At 49.6% G+C, this 27,905-nt stretch overlaps 2 protein-coding genes across 5 annotated transcripts in view; one reads left to right on the forward strand and one right to left on the reverse strand.

Annotated features, from left to right (window-relative positions):
* Positions 1 to 14,428, reverse strand: part of DDB1 (damage specific DNA binding protein 1) — a 33,372-nt gene extending 18,944 nt beyond the window's left edge. Inside the window, exons 1-10 of the mRNA XM_032153007.2 lie at positions 14,214 to 14,428; positions 12,842 to 12,990; positions 11,262 to 11,378; positions 10,667 to 10,888; positions 8,068 to 8,182; positions 6,896 to 6,993; positions 5,271 to 5,429; positions 4,290 to 4,373; positions 3,576 to 3,692; positions 2,875 to 2,977 (exon numbers count right to left, since the gene is read on the reverse strand). Of these exons, the coding sequence (XP_032008898.1) occupies positions 2,875 to 2,977; positions 3,576 to 3,692; positions 4,290 to 4,373; positions 5,271 to 5,429; positions 6,896 to 6,993; positions 8,068 to 8,182; positions 10,667 to 10,888; positions 11,262 to 11,378; positions 12,842 to 12,990; positions 14,214 to 14,274 (1,225 nt within the window). The 5' untranslated portion in view covers positions 14,275 to 14,428. The remainder of the gene's footprint in view (positions 1 to 2,874; positions 2,978 to 3,575; positions 3,693 to 4,289; positions 4,374 to 5,270; positions 5,430 to 6,895; positions 6,994 to 8,067; positions 8,183 to 10,666; positions 10,889 to 11,261; positions 11,379 to 12,841; positions 12,991 to 14,213) is intronic.
* Positions 14,429 to 14,488: 60 nt separating this feature from the next.
* Positions 14,489 to 27,833, forward strand: TKFC (triokinase and FMN cyclase). 4 transcript variants are annotated; one of them, XM_058438762.1, is made up of 19 exons: positions 14,489 to 14,635; positions 15,933 to 16,044; positions 17,979 to 18,073; positions 18,589 to 18,778; positions 19,724 to 19,834; positions 19,912 to 20,093; positions 21,756 to 21,834; positions 22,144 to 22,233; positions 22,782 to 22,816; positions 22,895 to 22,979; positions 23,076 to 23,165; positions 23,659 to 23,775; positions 24,173 to 24,292; positions 24,453 to 24,590; positions 25,563 to 25,669; positions 25,756 to 25,859; positions 26,006 to 26,039; positions 26,151 to 26,240; positions 26,645 to 27,833. In XM_058438762.1, exons 3-19 carry the CDS (start codon positions 17,981 to 17,983, stop codon positions 26,795 to 26,797), a joined length of 1,818 nt encoding a protein of 605 aa, XP_058294745.1. In that variant the 5' UTR covers positions 14,489 to 14,635; positions 15,933 to 16,044; positions 17,979 to 17,980; the 3' UTR covers positions 26,798 to 27,833. The 4 variants fall into 4 exon arrangements, with proteins under 4 accessions (XP_058294745.1, XP_032008900.1, XP_032008901.1 ...); XM_058438763.1 differs by lacking the exon at positions 14,489 to 14,635 and adding an exon at positions 14,666 to 14,968; XM_032153009.2 differs by lacking the exon at positions 17,979 to 18,073.
* Positions 27,834 to 27,905: the final 72 nt, after the last annotated feature.

Here is a 27,905-nt window from a genome sequence, read left to right on the forward strand (position 1 = left end):
TTTATATAGTTGAATTTATCAATCTTTCTTTTTGGCTTCTGTACTTTGAGTGATAGTTATGGCTTCATTTTTTTACATTAAGTTTTTCATCCATTTAGATTCTAGCCAAGTGTACATTTGGCAGGCAGTATGAACCCAAACTTGTCTTTTCCCAAATGACTATCAGTTTTCCCAAAAACACCATTTATTAAGTCCCAACTTTAGGCTAGGCTCAGTGGCTCATGCCTATCATTACAGCACTTTAGAAGGCCAAGACGAGACGACCGTTTGAGCCCAGGAATTTCAGACCAGCCTGGGCAACATAGGGAGACCCTGTCTCTACCAAACACAAACAAAATTAGCCAGGCATGGTGGTGCATGGTTGGAGTCCCAGCTACTGGGAGGCTGATACAGGGAAGATCGCTTGAGCCCAGGAGACTGAGGCTATAGTAGGCCATGATCATGCCACTGTACTCCAGCCTGGGTGACAGAGTGAGACCCTATCTCAAAAAAATGAATAAAAATAAAAATTTAAAAAGTCCCAACTTTACTCACTGAACTGAGAAGCCACCACTATCATACACTGAATTTCCACATGTAATTATGTCATTTCTGGACTTCTGAATCTGCCCATTAGACTCTGCCTATTCATCAGCAATACTACACTTCTAATTATAGAGACTTAACAGTATGTTTCAGTATCTGGTAGGGCTAACATGTCTCACTGCTCTTTTCTTTTTTTTTTTTTTTTTTTTTTGAGAGGAGTCTTGCTGTGTCGCCAGGCTGGAGTGCAGTGGCACGATCTCGGCTCACTGCAACCTCCACCTCCTGGGTTCAGGTGATTCCCCTGCCTCAGCCTCCCGAATAGCTGGGACTACAGGCACGTGCCACCACCCCCGGCTAATTTTTTGTATTTTAGTAGAGGCGGGGTTTCACCATGTTGGCCAGGATGATCTCGATCTCCTGACTTCGTGATCTGCCCACCTTGGCCTCCCAAAGTGCTGTGATTACAGGCGTGAGGCACCGCGCCCGGCCTCTCACTGCTCTTTTTAGTTTTCCTGGTTATGCCTGCTTCTTCCTTTTTCCATTTGGACTTAGATCTAAGTCAAGGAAAAATTGTATACATATTCAGGTACATTAAATATAAAGAGAGAACAGCTTTATAATACTGATTTGCAGTCCTTAGTGTGTCTTTTTCGTTTGATCGACTTGTTCTTTTCCTCCTTCAGGAAGGAAGTTTTCCTTGTATAGGTTTTGCACAATTTTGTTAAATGTACTCCTTGGTACTTTATCATTTTCTTGTTATTGTAAATTGCCCCCTTTCCTCTACTATGCTTCCTAATTGACTGTGTTTACATGAAAACTATTAATTTCAGTACATTACTTTAATATCCTGCTACCTTAGTGAATCTGTATTGTCTATAGTAGTTTTTTAGTTGATTATCTTGGGTTTGTAGTTACATGATCTCTTCCTTTGCAATTTCATATACTTTTTTTTTTTTTTTTTTTTTTTTGGGATGGAGTCTCACTATGTGGCCCAGGCTGTAGTGCAATGGCACAGTCTCAGCTCACTGCAACCTCCACCTCCCAGGTTCAAGTGCCTCTCCCGTCTCAGCCTCCCGAGTAGCTGGGATTACAGGCACCCACACCATGCCTGGCTAATTTTTTGTATTTTTAGTAGAGACAGGGTTTCACCATGTTGGCCAGGCTTGTCTCGAACTCCTGAAATCAAGTGATCTGCCCGCCTCGGCCTCCCAAAGTGCTGGAATTACAGGTGTCAGGCAACATGGCTGGCCATATTTCTATTTCTTTATTCACCTTTTCCCATACTTTTTTTTTCATATTCTGAATTACTCCTTTTTTTAAACTGAGATGGGATCCTGCTATGTTGCCCAGGCTGGTCTCAAACTCCTGGACTCAAGCAAACCTCCTGCCTCAGCCTCCCAAGTGGCTGGGACTACAGGCACACGCCACTGCACCTGCCTTCAGAATTACTCTTTTAAAGATGTGCCTCCTATATACAACTTTAAGGTGGTTTTGTTTTATGATTTAATCTGATTATGTTGTCCTCAAACAGGACATTTACATTTACTGACATGACAGCTATGTTCCATATCAATTCTGTCATATTGTTTTAGGTTACACTTATACATTGTAAATGTCTTTCACTGTGTAGCCTTTCTCTCTTTTTTTTTTTTTTTTTTTTTTTTTTGTGGGACAAGGTCTCATCGTCGCCCAAACTAGAGTGCAGTGGCACAATCATGGCTCTCTACAGCCTCAACCTCCTGGGCTCAAGTTATCTTCCACCTAGGCTAGAACCAAGTAACTGGAACCACAGGCATGCACCATCACCCCTGGCTAATTTTTAATTTTTTTTATAGAGATGAGGTCTACATTGCCTGGGCTGGTCTCAAACTCCTGGGCTTAAGCAATCCTTCCACCTTGGCCTCCCAAAGTGCTGTCATGACAGGCATGAGCCACGCCACCTCGCCTAGCCTCTGATCTTTTTTTATTAAAGTTCTCCTGAAATTTAGGAAGATTTATATTTTTTATCTAGAAGCCACATTTATACTTGTATCTTCATAAAATATCCTCAGTCTCTCCTTCATGAATTCTATCAGTTGCCTCATATAAACGACATTAATTTTAATTTATAATCTTTTAATCCCCTAGTCCTCTATTCCACTACCAATTTTGATCAGTAGTATTTTCTATTTTTTTTTTAAGTTTACTTTTATACTTTCAGATATGTTTAAGCTTCTGATCTGTTGTTACGACTTTCACTCTTCATTTGATCTGCTTTCCTCTGGCTCCCACCAAAATGCCTTCACAACATGTAACAAGGCCAAAGTCCCTCATGTAAGATCTGCATCCTATGTCCACCAAAAAAGCTACCTTTGATGCCTGGTAAGTCAATGCTGGCATGCTCGTGGATTCCAATTCCATTCCGGATGATCCGCAAGGAACCTTCCTTGAAAGCCCCAGAGCAAGTGACCAGCTGCAAGCAGAGAAAACGTTTCTAAAGAACCCCCTCAAGATACTGAGCCAGTCATACTGATGCCCAGAAAGTAAACACGGTATACCTAAATCCGAGAACCTTTATTGTGGGGCTAGGTTTGAGGATGCAGACTTGGCAGAGATTGATTTCCAAAGTCTTTCAAATTTACGGAGCAGACAGGACATCCTAGTCCAGGAAGCAAAAAGCTTCTACCACTGCTCCTAGCAAGCTTGCTTAGATCCCTGGGACCTAGTTTACTAGAATGAGCACAGGATCTGTTATAGATACACCTGCCACTTATTAAGTTAGGTGACTTTGGAAAAAGTTACTTAATCTTTCTCAGCCCTAATTTTCCTCACTTCTGAGATGGCCAAATATCCCTATCTAGGGTACTTGTGTAATTAGAGATAACGTATATAAAGTGCCTGGCAGACCAAGATAGGCACCCAATAAACAGTAGTTATCCTTATATCTGGGATTCATGAGAGGGCTCTTAAAAGTATTTTCAGTGCACCCTCCCCATTCTAGATAAGCATAGCTAGGAGGACACAGTTTGAGTGGGCATATACCAACTATCCACTTTCAGAATGGCCCTTACCTGCCCCTGCCCCTGCCTCTCCAGGTCCACCACGCACATATCCACAATGGGTCCTAAGTTGGTAAAGGTTTCCATGGCCACTACATAGGAGCCTTGTTCATTACTGTCAACATTGAGCTAAGAAGAAAGAACAATGTTATGTTAGTCCTAGAACACCCTAACAGACCCACCCAAAAGAGATGGTTATTGTCCAAAAGAAACTCTCGATAACTAGTTTCTAGATCTGCCATTCTCATGTTCCAAGGGATGATTCCAGAAGGGGACTGTTGACTAAAGAATATGGTTGTCCCACATGTGACCCATTAATCAGCCAAGGATTGCTGATCTAGAGTCCATGGATGGATTGCAGAGAAGTACTGAATGTTTGAAAATTAATGTAAAATGTTTGCATGCATTTTTCTGCAGAGAAGGTCCGAAATTTTCATATTCTAGAAGAAGTCCATTACATTAAACTATGACCTATTTGAAGGTAGGAGCTGGGTCTTGTTCATCAATGTATCCACAGCACCTAGCACCTTGCCTGGCAAATTTGCTGAATGAACCACAAAGACAAAGAACTAATCAGGGGTAGGATGTTAAATTAACCAAGTAGAAAGCTGGATATAGGGATGTGGATAAAATGGAGAGATTCTGAGAGGCACCAAACATAGGAGAAATGTGATGAACAAACAGTGAGGACAGCAAAAGAGACACCAGAAACAAGTGTCTTCTCACCTTCACAAGCTGGGAGTCACCCAGGCGAGACCCGACAAACACAACACCATTATCAAGGTATGTCAAGCACTCAGCAATAGAGGTCTGGAAGAAAGTCAGCAACGTGAAAGAAATGAGAATGGACTCTACGTGGGATCTAGATACTACCCACATCTCAGACTTCTGCTGAGAAAACTCCCAACTGCAGCCGTAATTCAGAACAGTTCTGTTTCAAATTCCCCGGTCACACTAAGCAAATGTTTCTAAATCTCTCAAGTTTTTGGTTCTTCATCTGTTGCATCCCTACACTCAGAAAAATCTGTAATTTGTCTTGCATATTCCTGCTCCAAAAGATACTGCCTAAGTATTAATATTAAACTTTTTGGGAACCTCCTCCCAGAACTGAAATCAGCAATAATCTTTTTTTTTTTTTTTTTTTTTTTTCTTTTTTTGAGACAGGGTCTCACTGTCACCCAGGCTGGAGTGCAGTGGTACGATCATGGCTCACTGACTACAACCTCAACCTCCCCGGGCTAAGGTGATCCTCCCACCTCAGCCTCCCGAGTAGCTGGGACTACACGCACACACCACCATACCGACCTAATTTTTGTACTTTTTGTAGAGATGGGGTTTTGCCATATTGCCCAGGCTAATCTCGAACTCCTGGGGCTCACACAATCTGCCTGACTCGGTCTCCCAAAGTGCTGGGATCACAGGTGTGAGCCACCGAAACCAGCTAGATTGATCTTTAATTCCAGATTATATAGTTTTCTGTTTCCCTTTCTTTTCCTTTTCTCACAGGCTGCTTGGGTAGATGATGACAGGATCCTGTGAGATGCTCCAATACCTAACTCATTCAACAGTCAACTTCCACAGCAGGACAACAGTTTGCTGTTAGGTGTTAAGTAACATAATTCCCAGAGTTGAGGTGTGGGACCACACATTTGGTGTCTTTAGAAACCTTAGAGAACACCGTAGAGGAACAGGGAGAACAAGTTCTACCTCTCCAAGGAGTTCTACACGGAGATCCTTGAGAGTGACGGTGCCATCCATCTGTTCCTCCTTCTCCAAAAGCAGCATGAAGAGCCGGCCTTCCATGTCTCCCAGCAGGTATCTTGAGCCATTAGGGTCCACTCGATTGTGGCACACAATCGTGCTTTGCTGCCAATGGGAAGTAAACAGTCATTAGAGATTCAGTATCTTTACACCAGAAAACAAACCCTACTGGACCACTCCCTTTACCAAACCCAGCCATTTTACCAGCAGACAAATAGCTCAGATAACATTACATGAAAATGAGGATAGTTCCTATTCCCCATTAATAGAAAATGGGGAGCTTTTTTATTTTGAAGATAATTTTCTGAGGAGCTCCATCAATATATCTTATATGTTTACTGATATGTCGTCATTCTGCAGGAAAATAGAAATACACAGAATAGGAAGCTGCTGCCAAAATTTACTGAACTATGCATGCTACTACAAATGTTGTTATTTATTCTTAATACCACTAATTACCCCCTACCACTGTGGCAATGCTACCACAGATTCTTTTTTTTAAAGACAGGGTCTTTCTATGTCACCCAGGCTAAAGTATGGTGGCTATTCACAGGCATGATCACAGTGCACTGCAGCCTTAAACTCCTGGACTCAAGCCATCCTCCCAAGTGGCTAGGACTACAGGCACTTGCCACTGTAGCCAGCTAGATTTTGTTCTTTTTTCTCCAAAAGAAAGTAAAATGAAACTTTTAAGGCTTAATTTTTACAACTTGATATTCTAAGTCCTTGAAATTTTTGACTTTTTTAGCCTTTATAATTTATCAATATATTACTTTATACGACTTGAGCCCTGAAAACATTACATGCAATAGAAATTGCCAAAATTACGGCCGGGCACGGTGGCTCATGCCTGCAATCCCGGCACTTTGGGAGGCCGAGGCGGACGGATCACCTGAGGTCAGGAGTTCGAGACCAGCCTGACCAACATGGAGAAACCCCGTCCCTACTAAAAATACAAAATTAGCCAGACATGATGGCACATGCCCATAATCCCAGCTACTAGGGAGGCTGAGGCAGGAGAATCGCTTGAACCTGGGAGGCGGAAGTTGCAGCGAGCCGAGATCGTGCCATTGCACTCCAGCCTGGGCAACAAGAGCAAAACTCCGTTTTAAAAAAAAAAAAGAAAGAAACTGCCAAAATTTTCCCTTCTTAAAGTTGCCCCATGTGGTAGTTCATGCCTGTAATCCTAGCTACTCAGGAGGCTAAGAGGATCACTTGAGCCCAGTTCAAGGCTACAGTGAGCTACGATCATGCCACTGCATTCTAGCTCTCCAGCCTGAGCAACAGAGTAAGACCCTGTCTCTTTGACAAAAAAAGTTGCCCCAGTCAATGAAAAGGGGAAGCCTATTTTGATTATCATTTATCTAAGTTAGCAAGCAAGCTCTCTGTAAGCAAATCCATGCTAATCTCTCTCTGTATTCCCAATGGCCAACACAATATCTTATATACATAGTAAATTGTGTAACAGGCATCTGTGAATCTCCTTTTGACAAATGAGAGAAAGGGAGGAGCAAGGTGAGGACAAGGAAAGAAAAGATGAAAAGGAAAAAAAGGTAGAGGACTGCGCTCACCTTGATGATAGGAGGGGCAATAGCCAGGTATTTGTCACCATTGTGATAGGTGATTGACTCTTGTCCAATGATGATGGCCCCCCCAAAGGGCTCTGGGACTGCAGGGAAGACAGCAAAATTAGAATGCTCAGCACTCTGGGTCTGCCAAACCAGGACTGGCAAGAGTACAGGTTTAGTTAGCCCCAAGGCAAACTTTAAGATCATCATTATTTTAAAAAGGACATCAAAGCCCAGGGAACATGATAGCCTTTACGAGACTCTTAGAATTTGTTGACTGGCCATTATCTAATCCTGGTAGTATTTTTACTGCCACTCTTCTGGTGTTCGACTATTCCTGTGGGTGGGGAGTCTTCTCCGTGTTCTTCCCCGTACATTCTCCCCCATTTTTCTTCTCAACTTCTAATCCTTTCCAAGTAAAAGCTTTTACTTTTTCTTCCTGGTTTCCACTCTTGTTCCTTAGCTTAACTTTCCCCCATTATCAGGGCTACCATTGAGAAGAGCCAATTTTCTTTTAAGAGTTTTAAAACTTCCCTACTGAGTGAGACAAACATAATGTAGGGGCAGACTTAGGACAAGGAGTGAAGAGGCCTGGATTCTAGCCCAGACTTTGTCAGTCATGGACAGGCATGGGCAGGTCCCTCTGGCCCTGTTTCCTCATCTATGAGGTAAAGAAATCAGATAAGCTCTATTGCTCCCTTTCAGTTTTTTGTTGCTGTTTTTTTTTTTAGAGATGGGGTCTCATTATGCTGCCCAGGCTGAACTCGAACTCCTAGGCTCAAGTGAATCTCCCACCTCAGCCTCTTGAGTAGCTGGGACTACAGATCCTGGCTTCCTTTCAGTTTTAAATGTTATGCCCAGCAATAAAATAATGAGACTCATTTCCATATGGCACTGTGCAAATCAATCTCAATGTTTTATAGTCAATCCCTCCCCCCAAGTAAAAGATAAGTTATACTTTTTGGGGAGGGGGGGGAGTGAAAAACAGAAAATCTCAAAGACAGAAAAAAACGAAGCACAATTTAGAGAAAGACGACATAAAGGAGTGGTAAACAATGCACACCTTCAATAATACTGAGCGCCAACACGAAGGGCAGAGAAGGTGAGGGAGGGAACAAGAACAGGGAACTAGCCTAGACCCGGGTAGAGGCACATTTCCTAAACCACCAACCAACCTGCGATCACCATGGAGGCTTCAGCTTCGACATTTTCCTGTTTCCAAGGGCCCTTATTGAATTCCTTTTCTCGGAGAGACACCTCATAGGTTTTTACGTGCCGCCCCTGAGGGTCCTGCGGGGGAAAGGTGAAATGGTTAGCCCTTAGGAAGGGTAAGCCTTGGGCTAGACAGAGGTGCTGTAAGGGACAAGCCACCACCACCCAGCATCTGACAGTCCTGTCATGTCAGCCCTCCCACCCTTATCCATCAGTATACTGACAATCACCAGCTGAGCCTGGGATTAATTCCTAGGTAGACTGCAGCATCTGAGATCTACCATTCCTAACAATGCAACCAACCAAGAAAGGTTTAAAGAATTAGAAAAATGAACCTGTCACACTGCACTAGGTACTATAAGAGATACTGTGTGCCGGGCACAGTGACTCACGCCTGTAATCCCAGAACTTTGGAAGGCTGAGGTGGGCAGATCACCTGAGGTCAGGAATTCAAGACCAGCCTGGCCAACATGGCAAAACCCCGCCTCTGCTAAAAATACAAAAATTAGCCGGCATGGTGGCGCATGCCTACAGTCCCAGCTACTCGGGAGGCTGAGGCAGGAGAATCACTTGAACCCAGGAGGCAAAGGTTGCACTCCAGCCTGGGCGACAGAGCAAGACTCCATCTCAGAAAAAAAAAAAAAAAAAGAGATACTGTGTGTGTGCCTGTGTGTGTTCCTTAGCCTCAAGAAACTTACAAAATAGCTAAGTGAAACACGCATTGATAAGCTACACCTATGAGATTTTTTTTAAATTGATACAATTCTTAAAAGCATTCTGATGGAATAATGGGAGACAGAACACAATTGATTGCTCTGCTAAAGTTGTCAAAACTTTCAGTCCTGTCATTGTCAACACCATCTTCCCCTCCTTTTTCTGAATTATGACTCACGTCAGTCCTGGGACTGCCAAGGTCACCTTTAAGATGCTAAAGAGCAGGGACCGGAAGAAAGCTACACTCAGCCAGCGGAAGACGGCTTCAATAAAGAAGTTATGGAAGGAATTCAGCAATGTGTTTCAGGGCAGGGATCACATCTTAGTCACTGTTACAGCTCCTGAAGCATGAATACCTTTCACATAGCATTAAGTACCTAAATATTTGTCAAATTGAATTTTTGGCATAAAACAGAAGATAGTAATTTTTGGCTGATGAAAACATTTTCCCATCAATGAGTAGGGTTATGACACAACTTTGCAAAAAGTTCAAGTGTGGATTTGGGCCTCTGAGACACATACGCAGAAATGAAGATCTGATCACAACTGGCAGCCCTGAAGCTGAGAACAACCAGCCTTGAATAATCAACAACATCAAAGTTTTAATGACCTAATATTACAAAACTAAAGAACAGAGAGAAATTCTAAGTTTTTATTTAACTCATACTTAGTAAGATCAAACAAAATCTCCTGGTTTCAACCTTATTCAATTGGGTCTTATTCCAATAGCCTCAGAACTACAGTAATACTAAGAAATATACAAAAATATATCAGCACTTCCAATACATAACAAGGCTATCAAACTGTTTATGTGCCCACACACTCTATGTGGAACTGGACTATCATTTCCTTCCATCACTTATTCAGCCACATGCAAATGAAATGATCGTACGCTGCATGGCCCTTTGTTAAAGGGCTGAGATTTTACCAAGATACTAGCATGTTAGTCTGGTGCTCTACCACCCCACCCCCGCTTAACAGATCTGGACCACAGAACAGCTGCCCAGGATCAGCTCTACTACAGTTTTAGGCACAGACTAAAATAGAAATTAAGAGCCAGCAAGTTGCCGGGCATGGTGGCTCACATCTGAAATCCCAGCACTTTGGGAGGCTGAGGCGGGCAGATCACGAGGTCATGAGTTCGAGACCATTCTGGCCAACATGGTGAAACGTCGTCTCTACTAAAAATACAAAAATTAGCTGGGCGTGGTGGGCGCGCCAGGTGCGCACCTGTAATTCCAGCTACTCAGGAGGCTGAGGCAGGAGAATCGCTTGAACCCAGGAGGCAGAGGTTGCAGTGAGCCAAGATCAGGCCATCGCACTCCGGCCTGGGCAACAGAGTGAGACTCTGCCTCAAAAAAAACAATAAAATAAAATAAAAATAAGCCAGCAAGTCACCAGTAAGTGATTACTGGACAAAATGTAAACCTCTTCTTAAAAAACACATATAAGGCATCACCAAGACAATTTCTCTTTGCTTAACATAAAGGAAAGATCTAGATAATTTCTTGACAGCTAAGTTTTAATAATCCCCTAGCACTCCAGTAAGAGAATCAAAGTATAAACTGGGTCATCCTATGAAATCTCCCAAGGCCCACAGCCAGAGTATAATCTCAGGATTAAAACCTGCTACAAGCCCCAGAGAGCTTGCTGCCTCCACAATAAGTACTACTGCACTCAAGAAGCAATGAAAGTCTGACCCATATTAATTGTGTTGCTCAAAACATTTCAGGACAAACACATTAAACACTTCTCTCTACCCTACCAAACACAGACATGCCAGTTAGCAAAAACAACTCCTATCACATCAGCCTCACAGTTTCTCCCTCTCTCTTCCTGATCCAGTACCTGGTAGACAAAGCAAATAGTAGGTGCTTGGCAACCATATAGGAACTTGACATCGATGACATGCAGCTCCTCCAGGCGGATGTTGAAGGCCTTGAGTTCTTTATTATCGCGATCTAGTGGAATAACCTTGAAAAGGCCATCATAGAGACGCAGGCCAATCATCCGGCACTCAGGGTCAATGATGCCAATAATGCCGGTCTCTGAGGGGCGGCCAATGCGGTCCTGAGAAACAAAATTGGGATTAGGGAAGAACCTCAACATCCACAGAGCAACAGAGGACACTGGGCACCACTTGCACAGAAAAATTTTAGGAGAGGTAGTAAAACTAATGGATCTATTTGATAGGCCAAATAGTTGGAGCCCCAATGTCAGTGCATGCCTTTTTCGCAAAACACTGAATCTCAATGAATTATTACCCTGTCCCTTGGGCCTTGAGTGAACTACAGGAGTCCTTTCTCCAAAAAGCTCAAACCCATAGTGTCTTCTCCTTATTTCTCTGATCGGATAGAGAGCTGCCCCCAGCACTTTAATTTTTTCCATGAATCATGACAGCCCTACTTAGAAAAGTTTCATTGGCCTAAAGCAGCCACCTCACCTGGACATTGCCATGGGCTCGCGTAATGATGTCAATGCTCTCGCCACTCTGCTTATACTCCAGGATGCAGGCATTGTACTTCGCTGTCAAGATAAACAGCAAGTCCTTGCTCTCCCCCTGGAAACCAATATTATGCTATCAAAAGAGGTTCTTTTTAAAACAGGAACAACCTGTCCAGTCTTTAAGCACACCAAATTCTTTAAGAATTTTCCAAATTCTTCTCTCCCTAAAGAGAAAATACATGGTGAGCTTATAACCCACACTAGATACACATACACCCTAAGGGCATGTACAAAAAGCCAGAACTGAAGCTGGTAAACATCTAGTTCTCACTTTCACGATTCTCCATCTCTCTGTTCTACACACAAAGTCTTCATCTATTTCAATCGCAAGCTAATCTCAATCATCCCATTCAAATTCTGAAAGATGAATGTAATGCCTCCTCCACTCTTCCCCAAGTATTTGAAGAAAGAGAAAAAAAATGTGGGAATAACAACAGAAGCTAAAATGGATCAACAAAGTCCTACTTATTTAACACAGACTTCAAAAAATTACTGCTTTGTTCAAAGGGTTATAATTAAAATTTTGAACCCATTGCTTTCTTGCCAGATTCAGCTAAGACATCATAAAGCAATGTGGTGGTGATTTGGATGAAAACATTTGCGCTAAAATAATGAAAATACTGATGGTAATTGTTTTTTTGTTTGTTTTTTTTTTGAGACGGAGTCTCGCTGTGTCACCGTGCAATGGGCGCCATCTCCACTCACTGCAACCTCCACCTCCCCGGTTCAAGCAATTCTTGTGCCTCAGCCTGCCAAGTAGCTGGGATTACAGGCACATGCCACCACACCCGGCTAACTTTTGTATTTTTAGCAGAGATGGGGTTTCACCATGTTGGCCAGGCTGGTCTTGAACTCTTGACCTCAGGTGATCCACCCACCTCGGCCTCCCAAAGTGCTGGGGTTACAGGCGTGAGCCACCACGCCCGGCCTGGTAATTGTTAACATAACTGTAAATGCTTGCTATACGATAGGCCCTGTGTTACTGAATCATTTCATCTTCACAACAACCCAAGGGACTTAATCTGAAAGGTGCCTTAAGAGACACCTAAAGTCAGAATTAACAAGGAATGAAGCCAGGACTGCCCCACTCTGTAGCCTATCCTCTGAAACAAACTGCTTTAATTTCTCCCTCCTAAAGAAGTCAGCTTCATAATTGTTTCCCTAATGAATCTCTCCTTTTACTTCTAGAAAGCTTGGTCAAGAGTACATACTGAAATTTGCCATCCAAAGAGAGAAAAAAGAGAAGAGTTTTTCTCCTAAGGCATATTCCACCCATCCCAAGAATTCGCAAAACAACGTAACACAGCCCAGGCACGGTGGCGCATGCCTACAATCCCTCAGCTACTCTACTCCAGAGGCTGAAGCGGAGGGATTGCTTGAGCTCAGGAGTTCAAGACATCCTGGGCAACACTGCGAGACCCCCGTCTCAAAGAAAATAAATAAATAAACAAAAATAACATAAAACAACCTACGACCAACAGTTCTCCCTCCACTGCTTGTCCCAACTGCAACACTTACCTTGGGCCTGAAAAGCTCCATGACCGCAATCTTCCCGTACATGCCCACCTCTTTGACGGGCCGAAGCCCCTCGGCGGTGACCACATAGATCTCTAATCTCGTGTTTTTGGCAATCAACAGGTTTAAGTCTTCGGCTGAAGTAAAGTGTCCTGAAAGAACAGACCCTCTAACTTTTGAACTCCGGGGAAGGGCCTCCCACCCCTTCAAAATAATCCTATCACTTACGTCTAAATACCTGCAGAATTCTCATTTACTTCACATACTTCTCCAACTCCTTCCAGCTACTCCCCTTCTTGCCAAATCCGGCACCTCAAAGAGTCTCAGTTCATGCATTCGACAAAGCTACTTCCCTAATCAGACTAAGAAAACTGGACTGGACCTAAGAGCCGTGCGTCCTCCAACTGACAATGACTGCGTAATCCCTTCTCATGGCTCTTGCCCCTCAAATTTTACTCTATTACAGTTACAGTAATAGAGTAAATTCTAATTGAGAATGCCGGAGAAAGTGTTCACTTCTTCCAGTCTTCATCTAAAGTCTCACAAACTTTTATTTGACAGACCAAGTCAAATGAAGAAAAGTCCCAGAGCTTTATATGAAAACACTGTTTTGTCCACACCCCCTGCCCTCCTGGCAGTCTACCAATACCCCCACCCAAACTCAGCTACCTCCAACTCTGAACAACAGTTTTGTTTTGGAATCATGATTAGGGTGTATATAAACATGCCAGCTTGGGGTCTGCATATTCAGCTGAGCATGTGGGTTAAGATGACTCTTCCCGGGTTCTGCACATCGGTGTCCTTAACAATCCAAGCGCATCGTGAACAAGGCAAACCCAGCACTGGGCCAGGCAAACCAAACCCTCTTCTCCAGCAGGGCCCTCATGTAAACAACAGCCCCAGGCAAAGGGGTTAGCCTGAAGAGGGCTCCCCTCCCTCTGTGGGATAACGCGGGCTTTCCTCACATCCCTCCACCTCCTGGGCCCCCCAGACTTCCCCACAGGAAAATCTTGACCCCAAAGTCGTCATTACCACCTCCCCTTTTCCCGGCCACAGAAGGCCAATCTCCGGGCCCAAACGACACTGCACAACCAACTCACACTCCTCTTTCTCACTGGGCCCGCCCTGTTCTCGAGGCCGAGTGACCTCCCCAGGACGAAAGGGGACCCTCAAGAGTGGCTTCCAACCCCCAAAAAGCGCGTACTGGGACGACTCTTTCGAGGTCGCGGTGCTAGAGGAGGTTCCTCGGCCGCCAGCGCCTTCCATTCGCCGGGCCCACTCCTGCCCGGCCGCCCCGGGGGCCGCGGGCCTCCCTAGGCCGCGGCTCCCCCCAGCTCCCCTCCCTCGCCGGGGTCTCCGACCCCGGTAGCCTCACCGGTCACGCAGCCGTTCACGGCGGTGGGCTTCTGGGCCGTTACCACGTAGTTGTACGACATGTCGAGGCTTGGAGCGGCCCGTCGGGACTCGAGCGCGACACTAGAGAGAGGGACACAAGCGAAAAGACAGGCGGCCCCCAACAGCGCGCAGCGAACTCCACTGCCGCTGCCTCCGCCCCAGAGACACGTTGCAGGCCAGAGCGGCCGGGGCGCGGGGCATCATGGGACGGCTTCACCTGGCCTCTTGGAGGACTCCCGAAGCCTGAGGCCGCCAACCGAAGGAGGCCCCGCCCCCGGAGGCGCCGCCTCGCCTCTTTCCGCCAGCGCCCGCAGGACCCGGATGAGAGCGCGCCAATGGGGGTCCCCGGGAAGTAGCGGCGCCTTCGGAGGTGGCGGATGCGGCCGTGAGCCGGCGGGGGAGGTGCGCCAGTGTCCTCGGAGCTCGCCCGCAGACTCCCCACCCCGTTCCGCGCCCTTTGCCCTTCCCTGCATCCAGTCCTCCTCCTTCCGTTGCTCCAGGAACCCTCGGGGCTGTTCCTCCTTTGGGAACGGGAAGGACTGCGGAGGCCTAGAGAGGGAAGGGAGACCACCGTGCTTCGTGCACATCCCAGACTAGAACCTTGCCTGCTTTCCTTTCACTGTCTCAGTTCCTCCAGATCCAGCTGGTGCCCTCGCCTGACGTTTGAACGACCACCCCACCTGCTCCCCTCCTCCCTTTTGCGCGTTGATTCTTCAGACTTCGAAGGGCCCACCGGTCTGCTTGTCCAACGTTATTGTTGCCCCTATTGCTCTACAAATTCGAACCTCAAACACAAAACCAATATTTCTCCGTAGGGAACCTTAATGAGCCAGGAGAGCAGTCAGCCCTGCAGCCTCCAGGGTACCCCACATCAAACAGGCTCCCGGGGAACAAGAGGAGAACCACGTGGCTTGGCACACTCGCAGAATGCCAGAGAGGAGCCAACCCCCATTTTACAGATGAGGAAGCTGAGGCTTAGGGAGGAATTGGTTTACCTAAGACCCTACCCCCAACCCCAAGTAGGCTGAGGCAGAGCTATGTTGATTCTTCCTATTGTGCACCCACACAGAGGCCAACACACCGCTGAACCAGGCTGAACTGAGGAAAGCTAGAAAGTCATCATGGTTTACATCTTCCCTTTCCCATAGCAGAGACTCTGCCTGACTTTGGAGGCACTGAATTATCAGTAGTAAAAACACACTCTTTGTAGAAAAACTAGACATGGGTTTAGATCCTGGCTTTTACCTGTATGACCTTGGACAAGTCCCTAGAGCTCTCTTTTTCCCAGAAGTAAAATGGGTCACAAACCTGGCTAGCTCCCCCCATTCCCTTCCCTTTTGGTGCCAAGGCCAGTGAGGGCAAGCGTGTGAAGAGCTTTGTTAACTTTTTCGCTGCATGTGATGCCCGTGTAAAAGATAGTTATTCTGAGGATCACTGTCCTTTAGTGATGAAGTGGGTGCTGTTCCTGGGCATAAAGGCAGACCTGTGCTTGACATGGATTGATCTGTCTTCTGGCAGCGAAGTGCAGGCGTGAACCTTGGTCAGCCCCACACTCTTCTCCATCCATAGCCCATGTACTAGAGTTTGGACTTGGACCGAAGTCTGGGGCAGCTCCCTAATTACTAGGGTGCTGAAGTCCTGATTGTGCCAGTCGGCTGCGAGTTCCTTCCACAGCTTGTATCGTTACCCACTCCTGCAGGTGCTGCTGCTGCCTCCACTGTACTCAGACCCGGGTAGCACAGGATTGTCCATCCTCCAGCAGCTCAGTGCAACAGTGTGAACTCAGCCTGTTTCAGAGCTTTCCCACCATGGTGAGTCATACAGGGCCGGGGCAGGGGAATGGCAGCATGGTCTCAAAGCAGGATCCCAGCCTTGGGCATGCTAGAGCTCCTTACACCTTGACTGAGAGATGCTATTGCCTCCTGAGGCTCACGGGTGAAGAGAGAGGGTCATCCTCTCTCCCAGGGCCTGATCCCTGCTTTTCTTCATTTCCTGGAGGCCGCTGGTCCCAGCCAGGCCTGGGGCTGCAGCCTCTTGAGTCCCTTCAGAGCCACTCTGCCCCTTATCTGGGTCTTGCATTCAGAGTAAAACAGTAACAGTTACCTGCTTGGTAATAGACACTGTACCGGTCACAGAAGGAATCGTGAAGAATGACCATGTGACCGTTCCTAACCTTGGGGCTTATGTGGGCCGGTCTGGAGCTGGGATCTACAGTGTGGGAGGCTGGCCGTGTCCCTGGGCTTTGCTCCAGGCCCGCTGATTTAAACTAAAACAAGCCTTGAACATATCTGGATTCAAATTTCAGCCTGCTACTGACCAGCTGCATGACCTCTCTGAGCCTCTTTTTCTTCATCTGCATTATAAGGCAAATTAAGGCCTACCTCTAGTGGTTGTGTGGTGTTGAACAAGCAGAGTCCTGGAGGCCTCACCTGACTTCCTTTCCTTTTCCATCCTTTCAGGCCAACTCCCAACCTCAGGTGATCCGCCCGCCTTGGCCTCCCAAAGTGCTGGGATTATAGGCATGAGCTACTGCACCCGGCCTGTTGGAAAGATTAAATGAGACATGCTCAAAAACACTTAGAACTGGGCCTGGCTCTTAGTCACTGCTCGGCAAATGGAACCAATCTTATTGTTCTTCTTGCTCCCTACAGACCTAGGCTACTCTGAAGCAGGTGGCTTAGCCCTGGCCCTGGCTGGATGCAGGACAGGTTGGCAGGGAGGCAGCAGAGCCAAATTTTGTACAAAGGAGCTGGTGCTAGCAAGCTCAGGAAGAAGCCACAGCCGGAAGTTCACCTTGCCAGGATCTGGCTCAGCTGCAGGTTCCCACCAGGCCACCAGGTGGCAGTGGGAGCCCAGCCCTCTTCAGGACAAAGCCAGGGGCTGCAGCCCTTGTTCAGCGGACTCTGGCTTTTCACAGCCTGTTTGAAAAAAGAAGTAGCTTCCTTTGATTGAGTTTCCACTATATCATGGGCATATACTCTGTTCTAGTAAATCCCTATTTTACAGAGGAAGAATTTTAGCTCCCAACAATGATGTATCTTCCCTGAGTTCCTGCAGCTAATGAGAGGCAGAAGTGGGATTTGAACCCAAGTCCCTGTAACAGCAGAGCTGAAGCCACACTCCATTCTGGCCCTCACGCTACTCACTTCTGTCTGCACCCCGTGTCCACTCAGCCAAGCCTAGCGGCACTGCTCTGTAACCCTCCACTAGCCTGTCCACAACCCCTCCTCAGGCTGCCCATGGCCAGTCCTCTCCTCCCCACCCCTTCCTGCTGGTCACCCATGCTTCCTGGCACCACCACACTATTCACTCATCCAGGCCTTGGCTTATGCTCCCCCTCTGGCTGGAAGAGCCTCCCTTTTCCCTCCTCCCATGCCTCCTGCCCCCTTTTGCCTACCCCGGTACTGCTTATCCTTCCCAGAGACCTCCAGGCCCCTCGGGAGTCTGCGGCCCCTCCTCTATGCTCCCATGGTGCACGTGTGCTCCTCATGTAGCAGTGCCCACCGCACATGGCTGTGACCTCTGCTGTGTTTCCACTGAGGGCAGGAACAGCGTTGTTATCTCTTTTTTTATTTCTGAGATGGAGTCTCACTCTGTCACCCAGGCTGGAGTGCAGTGGCACCGATGACAGCTTACTGCAGCCATGACCTCCCAGGTTCAAGTGATCCTCCCACCTCAGCCTTCCGAGTAGTGGGACTCTAGGCATGCACCACCATGCCTGGATCATTTTTTATATTTTTTGTAGCGATGGAGTCTCATCATGTTGCCCAGGCCAGTCTCAAAGTCTTGGACTCAAGCGATCTGCCTGCCTCGGCCTCCCAAAGTGCTGGGATTACAGGCGTGAGTCACTGCACCTGAGCTGTTATCTTTACACACAGTGTCTAGCCCTGGGCCTGGCATACCAAGAGGCTGGGGAAATGTTTGCCCCGCATTGGAGCACTAGGGAGCAGAGGTGGCTGTGGAACCTGCTCAGCTCCTTCCCCAGCATAGGAGCCTCAGCCTGAGGCTTTTCTTCCTTCTGACAGAAGAAGGTGTTGGGCCCCAGTTTTATTAAAATACTTTACACTGCAGGCAACCACTCCCCAATTTTCTTTGTATTGCAGCCATTTTTTCAGAATAAATTGAAGGTATGGTACGAGACACTTCATAAAGTAGATACTGAATAGAAAGTCACATATTATTGAAAACTCACAGAAATACCCACCTAAGATGTCGCCCAACTCAAGGAAGTCCTGCGCTCCTGGAGTTCCTAGATGGATGCAGGAGAGGGGTCTACACCACAGCAGTGTGGCTGGGCAGGATGGGGGTATCTGTACTGACCACACTCTGACCTCCTTCTCACTCCTCCCCTGCAGACCTCCAAGAAGCTGGTGAACTCGGTGGCTGGCTGTGCTGATGACGCTCTTGCTGGCCTGGTGGCCTGCAACCCCAACCTGCAGCTCCTGCAGGGCCACCGCGTGGCCCTCCGTTCTGACCTGGACAGCCTCAAGGGCCGGGTGGCACTGCTGTCGGGTGGGGGCTCTGGCCATGAGCCTGCCCATGCTGGTGAGTATCCTGGGGTGGGGCAGGGGGTACTGGTGGAGTGGACAGGGCCTCCTGGGTGATCCTCAGTGCTGCCATGAAGTGCAGGACGGAGCTCAGCCCAGAGTCAGGAACTGGGGCCACTTCCCACTCTCCCACTCCCTCTGGCTGGGATCAGGGGCCCATCACGGCCTCTCTGAATCTGTTTCAACATCTACAAAACTACGAAGTTGGGCCAAACAATCTCTCAGGTCCTTCTAGCTCTGAGAGTCGGTGATTCCATGAATCTTCTGGACCCTCCAGGCCCAGCAGACCCACCCCCGTTCCATGAAGGCTTCCTGACTCTTCCAGCCTAGGGCAGAACCCCTTTTCTGAATTCCCACCTGCAATGTCCCACGCGTGGACTGTCCTGGCTTGTTTCCTGTGTGGAGCCAGGGACGCAGACTCTCCTTGAGGGCTGCTGGAGGGCAGGGACTAGGATGCACATCATTGTCCCCTTCCTGTCTTCCTTCAGCAAAATCCATTCATTTGGCAAACACTCATGAGCCCACTGTGTACCTGGCACTGTACTGGACACTAGGGATACAACAATGAACCAGACAGGCAAGGTCCCTGCCCTCGTGGAGCTTATATTCTACTTAGGGGAGATAGACAATAACCAGGTAAACATGAAAGTAAATGAGATCATTTCAGAGGGTGCTAAATGACTGAGTAAAGACAGTAAAATGGGGCAAAGGAACAGCGAGTCCCTGGGGAGGGAGCTGGTGACTGCTTCAGGCTGGGAGGTCACAGAAGGCCTCTCTAAGATGCCTCCTAAGAAGGAGTCAGCCATGTGAAGACCTGGGGGATCTTTGAGCACCAAGCATGCAGTAGGGCTCACCAAACCATGACCCCTGGAGCATGGGAAGCCCCAGTGACTACAGGCGCGAGTCTCACCCGGCATGCTCACTCCACCCCTTCCACCTCCAGGTTTCATAGGGAAGGGGATGCTGACTGGGGTCATCGCGGGAGCCGTGTTCACCTCCCCGGCAGTGGGCAGCATCCTGGCAGCTATCAGGGCAGTGGCCCAGGCCGGCACAGGTAAGCCTGGCATGCGGGAGGGGCTGCGGCAGGGAGGGCACAGTAAGCACACTGAGCCCTGCCGGCTGCTCACGCAGTGGGGACACTCCTCATCGTGAAGAACTACACTGGGGATCGGCTCAACTTCGGCCTGGCCCGGGAGCAAGCCCGGGCTGAAGGCATCCCGGTGGAGATGGTGGTGATTGGGGACGACAGCGCCTTCACTGTCCTGAAGAAGGCAGGCCGGCGGGGGCTGTGCGGCACGGTGCTTATACACAAGGTGGGCTTCCACCGGGGACGTGGAGACTGGCCAGCCCTTCCCAGCCTTCGCTTGCCTGGCAGCACCCGGTAACTGGACCTTTCCAGCCCTTCCCCAGGAAGCTACTTCTTTTTCTCCAGTGTTCCCTGATCTCAGAAGGCCCCGCCATCCCCTCAGCTACCTAAGCCCAGATACAGGCATTTTCTCAGACTCATCCCCTTCTCTTCTCCACACCCAGTCAGTTGCCCAGTCCTGGTGCTTCTACTTCCAAATGTACATAACACACATCCTCCTCAGACCCCGCCCTCCTGCTTTACCTTGGTTTGGGGGTCATCTGCTCATGCCTGATGGCTGCAGCCACCTCCTCACTGGGCTCCCCTGCCTGCTTCCTGCCTTCTGGCCTTGCTCATCCGTTCTCCACACTATTGCCAGAAGTGTCTTTTTAAAATGTGTATCTGACTAGGTTATTCATCCACTGAAAGCTTTCCTGGGTGCCTGAAATCAATACAAGCCCTCACTGCAGCTCCCTGACTCCCCACCTTCATCTCCTATCATCCCTGCCTTCCTCTTTTTTTATTTTCTTTTATTTATTTTTTTACTTATTTATTTATTTTTTGAGACAGAGCCTCACTCTGTTGCCCAGGCTGGAATGCAGTGGCGCGATCTTGGCTCACTGCAATCTCTGCTGCCCAGGTTTAAGCGATTCTCCTTCCTCAGCCTCCCGAGTAGCTGGGATTACAGGCGCCTGCCACCACGCCCAGCTAATTTTTGTATTTTTAGTAGAGACGGGATTTCACCATGTTGGCCAGGCTGGCCTCGAACTCCTGACCTCAAATGATCTGCCCGCCTCGGCCTCCCAAAGTGCTGGGATGACAAGCATGAGCCACCGTGCCCAGCCATCCCTGCCTTCCTCTTATGGTCCATTCACGCCAGCTCCTGTACCTGCAAGGCTATGGATCATCTCTGGCTTTGCTTATGCAGTGTCTGTGGCCTGGAAAATTCTTTCCTTGTCCAGCCTCCTTTTGGCCTGGCTAACTCCTACCATTCTGCAGAGGCCCAGCTCTGATGTCTCCCCACCTGGAAGGCTCTCCCTGATCTCCATCTCCCCACTACCCTGAGCTGGCTGGCAGCCCCTTCTAGTGTGGACTCCATCATTGTAATTACCATCTCACATAAATTTTCAATTTGTGGGTATCTGCTCCCCTAGCCTCTCCCCAGGCTGTGAGTTCTTGAAGTTGGGGACTGTGACTTAGTCGCCTTTTTTCCTTTTCAGCATATACTAGATGCTTGGTAAAAATTGGGTGGATGGATGGATGGATAGATGGGTAAAGTAACCCAAAATAGCAAGGCTATGGGAGAGAGAACTCTGGAACTCTAGAGTTGGGAAACTGGCCACCCACTGGCTGTGTGACATTGGACAAGTCACCTCCCCTCTCTGGGTCCATTTCCCCATTTGTAAAGTCTCTTCTGATTCCAACAGACTGGAATTCTTGAATATTCCTGGCAGGTACACTGTGAATGAGGGGAGTTTGCTCTTCTGCCCTAAATGTGATGGGCCAGGTTGAGTGTGGAAATCCTGAGGTTCCCCCTTCCCAACAAGAAATTCATCCCCTGCCTGTCTTCTACCCCACGTGGTACAGTGATACCCTCCCCCTTGGGGCTCTTACCTCTGTGTGGCTGCAGGTGGCAGGTGCTCTGGCTGAGGCAGGTGTGGGGCTGGAGGAGATCACAAAACAGGTGAACGTGGTCGCCAAGGCCATGGGTAAGTGCTGGCCTGGGAGTTGGGGAGGGGAGTGGGGAAGGTTGGGACAGCCCTGGGACGAGGAGCAGGTTCCTGTTGGCTGCCTAGCGGTGCTCCCCAGCTTATTCCCCAGGGATCTAGGGAAGGTATCCCTGGGGAAGCTCCTGGGGACTGGTGGCCTTGGGTACCATGGCTGAGGTGGAGAGTCTGGCAGGCATTCCCAGAGAAGAGGGTACCTGTGGGCAGGGCCTGTGAGATGCTGCTGCCACCCTTCCTGACGCCCAGTGCCAAGAGTGGAACGGTCATGCCTTCATGCCTTGTTTCTCATAGGTACCCTGGGGGTGAGCTTATCCTCCTGCAGCGTCCCTGGTTCCAAACCCACCTTCGAGCTCTCAGCCGACGAGGTGGAGCTGGGCCTGGGTAAGCTTGTGGCCATCCATCCCAGCCCTGCCTGCCCCTTGGCCCTGGACTTTGCTCACCTTGTATACCCTTAGAGACATCAACCTGGTCCTCTCCCCAGGTGGTCTTAGTATTTTTACCTGGGCATTTGAGGCCCAGCCTGGCCCAACCTGCCTGATTTCTACCTGCTTTGCCGTCTATACCCACGGCTCTGGCCATGTGGAGCTCTGTGCACTGCCTACCTCCTAGCCTTTGCCTACCATTCCCAGGTCCTCCTGTCCTTGCCAGAATACACCCTTCTTTCAAGGGCTGTTTAAAGATCACCTGGCTGCAAAGCTTTCTTTCCTCCCCTGTGCTTCCACCTCAACTACCTCTAGTTAAAGCTATCTCCACCACCAAGCCACGAGCTCCCAGAGAACAGAGATCGTGTTTTTCATTATTCTGTCCATTTCCATCCCCCACTCCCGCCCACTTACTGTGTGAGTCCAGCACTGTGTGAGTCCTTGATAAAAACGATGAGCAAATCCCCAGGCCTTGAGTGGGTCAGCAGTGACCACATCTATCCGCAGGGATCCACGGGGAAGCTGGTGTGCGCCGGATAAAGGTAGGTGGTCCCTCTGGCACAGGCCACCCTAAGGCCAAGGCCCCCCAGATGTGGCTCATTCCTGGCTCCCTCTGACAGATGGCAACCGCCGACGAGATTGTGAAACTCATGCTCGACCACATGACAAACACCACCAATGCGTCCCATGTGCCTGTGCAGCCCGGTGGGTAGCCTCTCTCCCGCATCTCCCAACCCCTCCTACACCTCTGGGCAGGAGACGCCCAGAGGGTCTCACCTCGGGTGTCATGTCTACCCACAGGCTCCTCAGTTGTGATGATGGTCAACAATCTGGGTGGCCTGTCATTCCTGGAACTGGGCATCATAGCCGACGCTACCGTCCGCTCTCTGGGTGAGCCATGCACTGGGAATGGGACTCTACAGCCCTTTGGAAAGGGCTAAGGGAGGGTCTTGTGATGGCAGAGAACATGGACTGTGCGTCAGATAAGCCTGAGTTAAATCGTCTCTCTGCCACCTAATTGCCAGATACCTTGAGCCTCTGTTTTCTTGTCTGCAAATTCGGGGTAATAATAATGGTACCTGCTTTATACCGTTGTTGTGAGGATTAAGTGAGATTAAACATATGTAAGATACTCAACACAGCGCCCAGCACCTGGCACGAACTGAGTAAATGAAACCTGTAATTACTCATCTTCCCTGAAGTAGGGGACACCTCCAGGGAACGTGGTCATTTGTGGGGTTATTGAGGGATGCCTGCCGGGAGGAAATCAAGACATCTCCCTCCCGACCTCGGGGCCCCAGCTTCCAAGGTCCTTGCTTTTCTGTTGTTTTCTTTCCTTGATGCCCATTTTTCCCTTTTGGACTGCCACACTCTGGTATTGCAGAGGGCCGCGGGGTGAAGATTGCCCGTGCCCTGGTGGGCACCTTCATGTCAGCACTGGAGATGCCTGGCATTTCTCTCACCCTCCTGCTGGTGGATGAGCCTCTCCTGAAACTGATAGGTGAGACTTGGAATCTGGGGTCACCCAAGCCAGGGCTCCTTGTAACTGGAAGGAGCCAGGGAGACTTGGAGACCCCATCAGGGCTGACTGTGACAATCAAGGCTCTGGAGCCTGGGAAGAAGGCCCTTTCTGGGCTTCTCCAGCCTTCTCCAGCTCTCACTGGACTAGGAGGAGTTGGTATTAGGATCCTCCTCAGATAGGCCTGACCCTTTCCCAGGGACCCTCTCTCCATACCCCTGTACACAGCAGGCACTCAGTCTATGCTTGTTGTGGTGGACTCCCTTCCTCCAGGGCTGCTGAGAGAGCCAGGCCACCAGGGCCAGGATGGGAGGGTCCAAGCCCTGCTGAATCCCTGGCTGGACAGCTATGTCTAGGAGATTTATCTTGCTGCCCTTAGATGCTGAAACCACTGCAGCAGCCTGGCCTAACGTGGCTGCAGTCTCCATTACTGGGCGGAAGCGGAGCCGGGTAGCCCCTGCCGAGCCCCAGGAGGCCCCTGATTCCACTGCTGCAGGAGGTACCAACCCCTGCCTTTGGGGAAGGGGCAGGCTTCCCAAAGGATGTAGGAGTATACGGTGGGGCGGGTAGGGGCCCTGGCACCCACACCTCCCACCCTAGTCAAGTGTGGTTGTGAGAAGGGCCTGGTGGGCCTGTTCTTCAGCATCCTCCCTTTCTAGGCTCTGCCTCGAAGCGGATGGCACTGGTGCTGGAACGGGTGTGCAGCACCCTCCTGGGCCTGGAGGAACACCTGAATGCCCTGGACCGGGCTGCTGGCGACGGCGACTGTGGCACCACCCATAGTCGTGCGGCCGGAGGTTGGTGCCAGGGACTTTGCCAAGTGAGGTCATTCACAAAACCCTAGCCCCCCTTCCACTTGTTTCCCTGAAGACAGGGACCTTCTTTTTTTTTTTAGAAGGAATCTCACTCTGTCGCTAGGCTGGAGTGTGCAATGGCATGATCTCGGCTCACTGCAGCCTCCGCCCCCCGGGTTCAAGTGATTTTCCTGCCTCAGCCTCCTGACTAGCTGAGATAACAGGCATGCGCCACCACACCTGGCTAATTGTTGTGTTTTTAGTGGAGGCAGGGTCTCGCCATGTTGGCCAGGCTGGTCTCTAACTCCCGACCTCAAGACATCCACTTGCCTTGGCCTCCCAAAGTGCTGGGATTACAGGCATGAGCCACCACACCCGGCCGACAGGGACCTTCTTACCACCACAAATGTATGAGGTTGTTATCTTAGAATTAAATGAAATCCTTCACAGTCAATAACTTACAACTCAAGGTGAACTTATTCTGTTGTCCTTATTTTTCTGTTTACCCAGACCAGTGAAAAGCTCTTAACTGTCCAGCATCATTCATTCGAGAAAAAGGTATTTGGTGCCTGCCGTGGGGCAGGCACTGCTCTCAACTGTGGATACAGTAGTGAACAGAGCAGACAGAAATCACTGCCCTCATGGCTTATGTTCTGGGTGGAAGACAATCAACCAGATGAATCAGTAAAACACAGAGGATGTTAGCACAAAGGGCTAAGGAGAAAAAAACCAAGCTGGGAAGCAGAGTACAGAGTGTCAAGTGGAGGGCTTCGGGGCAGGCCTCACCTCCCCAGGCCCCTTTCGGTTATGCAGCCCAGCCCCTCTCCAGACTGCACACTGGATGTGGAAAGGGATCTTGGGAAGCCTCCATTCCACTTCCCTGTCGGCCTTTTCCAGCCTTCATTGGTGCTGGCTGGAAGTCTGGCAGATGGAGGGAGGATCTCTGAATTCATCCCCATTTCTCTGTGCCTGCAGCGATCCGGGAGTGGCTGAAGGAGGGCCCACCCCCTGCCAGCCCTGCCCAGCTGCTCTCCAAGTTGTCTGTCCTGCTCCTGGAGAAGATGGGAGGCTCATCTGGGGCGGTGGGTGCCTGGGGGCTGAAGAGCTGACAGGGAGGTGGCTGGGGTCCAGGCCAGCACCACATGCTCAGCGTTCTCATCTTCCCCAGCTCTACGGCCTGTTCCTGACTGCGGCTGCCCAGCCCCTCAAGGCCAAGACCAGCCTCCCAGCCTGGTCTGCTGCCATGGATGCCGGCCTGGAAGCCATGCAGAAGTGAGCTGGAGCCCTGTGCATCAGACCAGGGGTGGGCTAGGGGAGGTGGTTGGTGACATCTGCCCCCTGCCAGGCCCTAGCTCCACCCTCAGAGTGATTCCCTTGGCTCCCTCTAGTGAGCCTCTTTCCTTCTCTTTCCCTGCCAGGTATGGAAAGGCTGCCCCAGGGGACAGGACTATGGTGTGTACTCAGGCTGCGGCCCCAGACCTTTCTCCTTTTGGCCCTGTAAGTCTAAAGAGCACCCTCAGTTGCAGGGCCTGTGCTCAGCCCCCTTTCCTTCACCTTGTCCAGCTGGATTCTCTGTGGGCAGCAGGGCAGGAGTTCCAAGCCTGGAAGAGCCCAGGAGCTGATCTGTTGCAAGTCCTGACCAAAGCAGTCAAGGTGAGTGAGGTTAGGCCCAGCCACCCAGGGAGACGGGCTTCTAGCCAGCAGACTCCTGTCTCCATGTGACCCTGAGCAAGTTAATAACCTTCCTGGACTGCAGTTTCCTTCTCTATACAATGGAGATGAGCACCTATCTCAGAAGGTGGTTATGTGGCTAAGGAAATATGTAGAGCCCTGCACACTGCCTGGGATGTGACAGGGCCTCAGTGAATGATAACCCTTTTCCCTGCTGGAAGTAGATGAGAGGTGACTTTCCATTTGGTGACAGAGCAGAGGGTGCTGGCACAGCCAGGGCAAGAGTGTGCAGGGCCAGGCTGCACGGCAGAGACGTTCTGCCCATGGCAGGAAGGAGGAGGCCTGGTGGCCTGCCCTTGAACCTGCTCCCACACCCCATCCCCCAGAGTGCCGAAGCTGCAGCCGAGGCCACCAAGAATATGGAAGCTGGAGCCGGAAGAGCCAGTTATATCAGCTCAGCACGGCTGGAGCAGCCAGACCCCGGGGCGGTGGCAGCTGCTGCCATCCTCCGGGCCATCTTGGAGGTCTTGCAGAGCTAGGGTGTGTGATTGCCTCCCTTGGCCTCAGCTCCTCTCACTACTGTGCTGAGGTGGCCTTTGTCACTTCCTTCTGCCTTCCAACCCTCACCTTTCCCCGGCCTGGCCCCGTTGGCCCACCTTCTAAGTTGAGCAGGAAATCCTCCACCAAGCTTCCAGAACTACAGACAGCACCCAGAGCGAGCTGGAGTGGGTCCCCGTGCCTCTCCAGCATGCCCTTTCCCTTTGCGGGAGGGTGGAGTCCCGGGGTCATGCCCTCCCCTGCCAGTTCTGGGCTTCAGAGATAAGGCATTTTCCTTGTGCAGCCTTTACCTGGCAATCCTAATTTGGTTTTAAGACTCCCTGTGAAATGCCTTCCGCACCTTAACCCCAATGAACATGAAAAAGAAAATAAACTATAATACATGGAAGCAAGAAAGCCACTGCCTCCTCTGAGGGACCTTTTCCCAAACATGTAAACAAGGGGGCCCACAGCCCTGGCTGCAGGCATCATGACCCATCTTCTACCAGGCAGATCTTTATTACCTGAGCCCCTAAGGCAGTGTCTCCTCAGCTGGGCTGCTTCCACTGAGACCCCTGACCCGTCCCCTTTCCAGTACACACACCTGATGCATGTAAGAATGGTAGAGAGGCTTTTCTCAGCATTGAATTAACAATTCAGTGGCTCCTCGGGAGTCGAATGGGCATTTGGGACACCAGAAGGAAAAGAAATCATCATAGTCTAAGGTTCAGTTGTAGATCAGAAAATGCAGCCAGGCCGGGCGCAGTGGCTCACCCCTGCAATCCCAGCACTTTGGGAGGCCAAGGCAGGCGGATCCCTTATGCTCAGGAGTTCAAGACCAGCCTGGGCAACATGGTGAAACCCTGTCTCTACCAAAAAATACAAAATTAGCCAGGCATAGTAGTGTGTGCCTGCAGTCCTAACTTGGGAGGCTGAGTTGGGAGGCTGCAGTGAGCCATGATCATGCGACTATACTCCAGCCTGGGCAACAGAGCGAGACCCTGTCTCAAAAAAAAAAAAAAGAAAGAAAGAAAGAAACTGCAGCCAAGCCAGCCCCTAGGTCTCTTTCTAGAGCAATCACTGATGGCACCAGGGTGAGCAGGGGCACTC

This window comes from Hylobates moloch, unplaced genomic scaffold (genome assembly GCF_009828535.3).
Source record: "Hylobates moloch isolate HMO894 unplaced genomic scaffold, HMol_V3 SCAFFOLD_5, whole genome shotgun sequence".
Lineage (NCBI taxonomy): Eukaryota > Metazoa > Chordata > Mammalia > Primates > Hylobatidae > Hylobates > Hylobates moloch.

Excerpts from the sequence above, each read along its gene's own strand:
- TKFC (XM_058438762.1), top strand. The coding sequence starts at position 17,981 with ATGGAGTCTCATCATGTTGCCCAGGCCAGTCTCAAAGTCTTGGACTCA. Across the intron at positions 18,779-19,723 it reads CCATGAGCCTGCCCATGCTG|GTTTCATAGGGAAGGGGATG; the intron begins GTGAGTATCCTG and ends TTCCACCTCCAG. Across the intron at positions 26,040-26,150 it reads CCCCAGGGGACAGGACTATG|CTGGATTCTCTGTGGGCAGC; the intron begins GTGTGTACTCAG and ends CACCTTGTCCAG.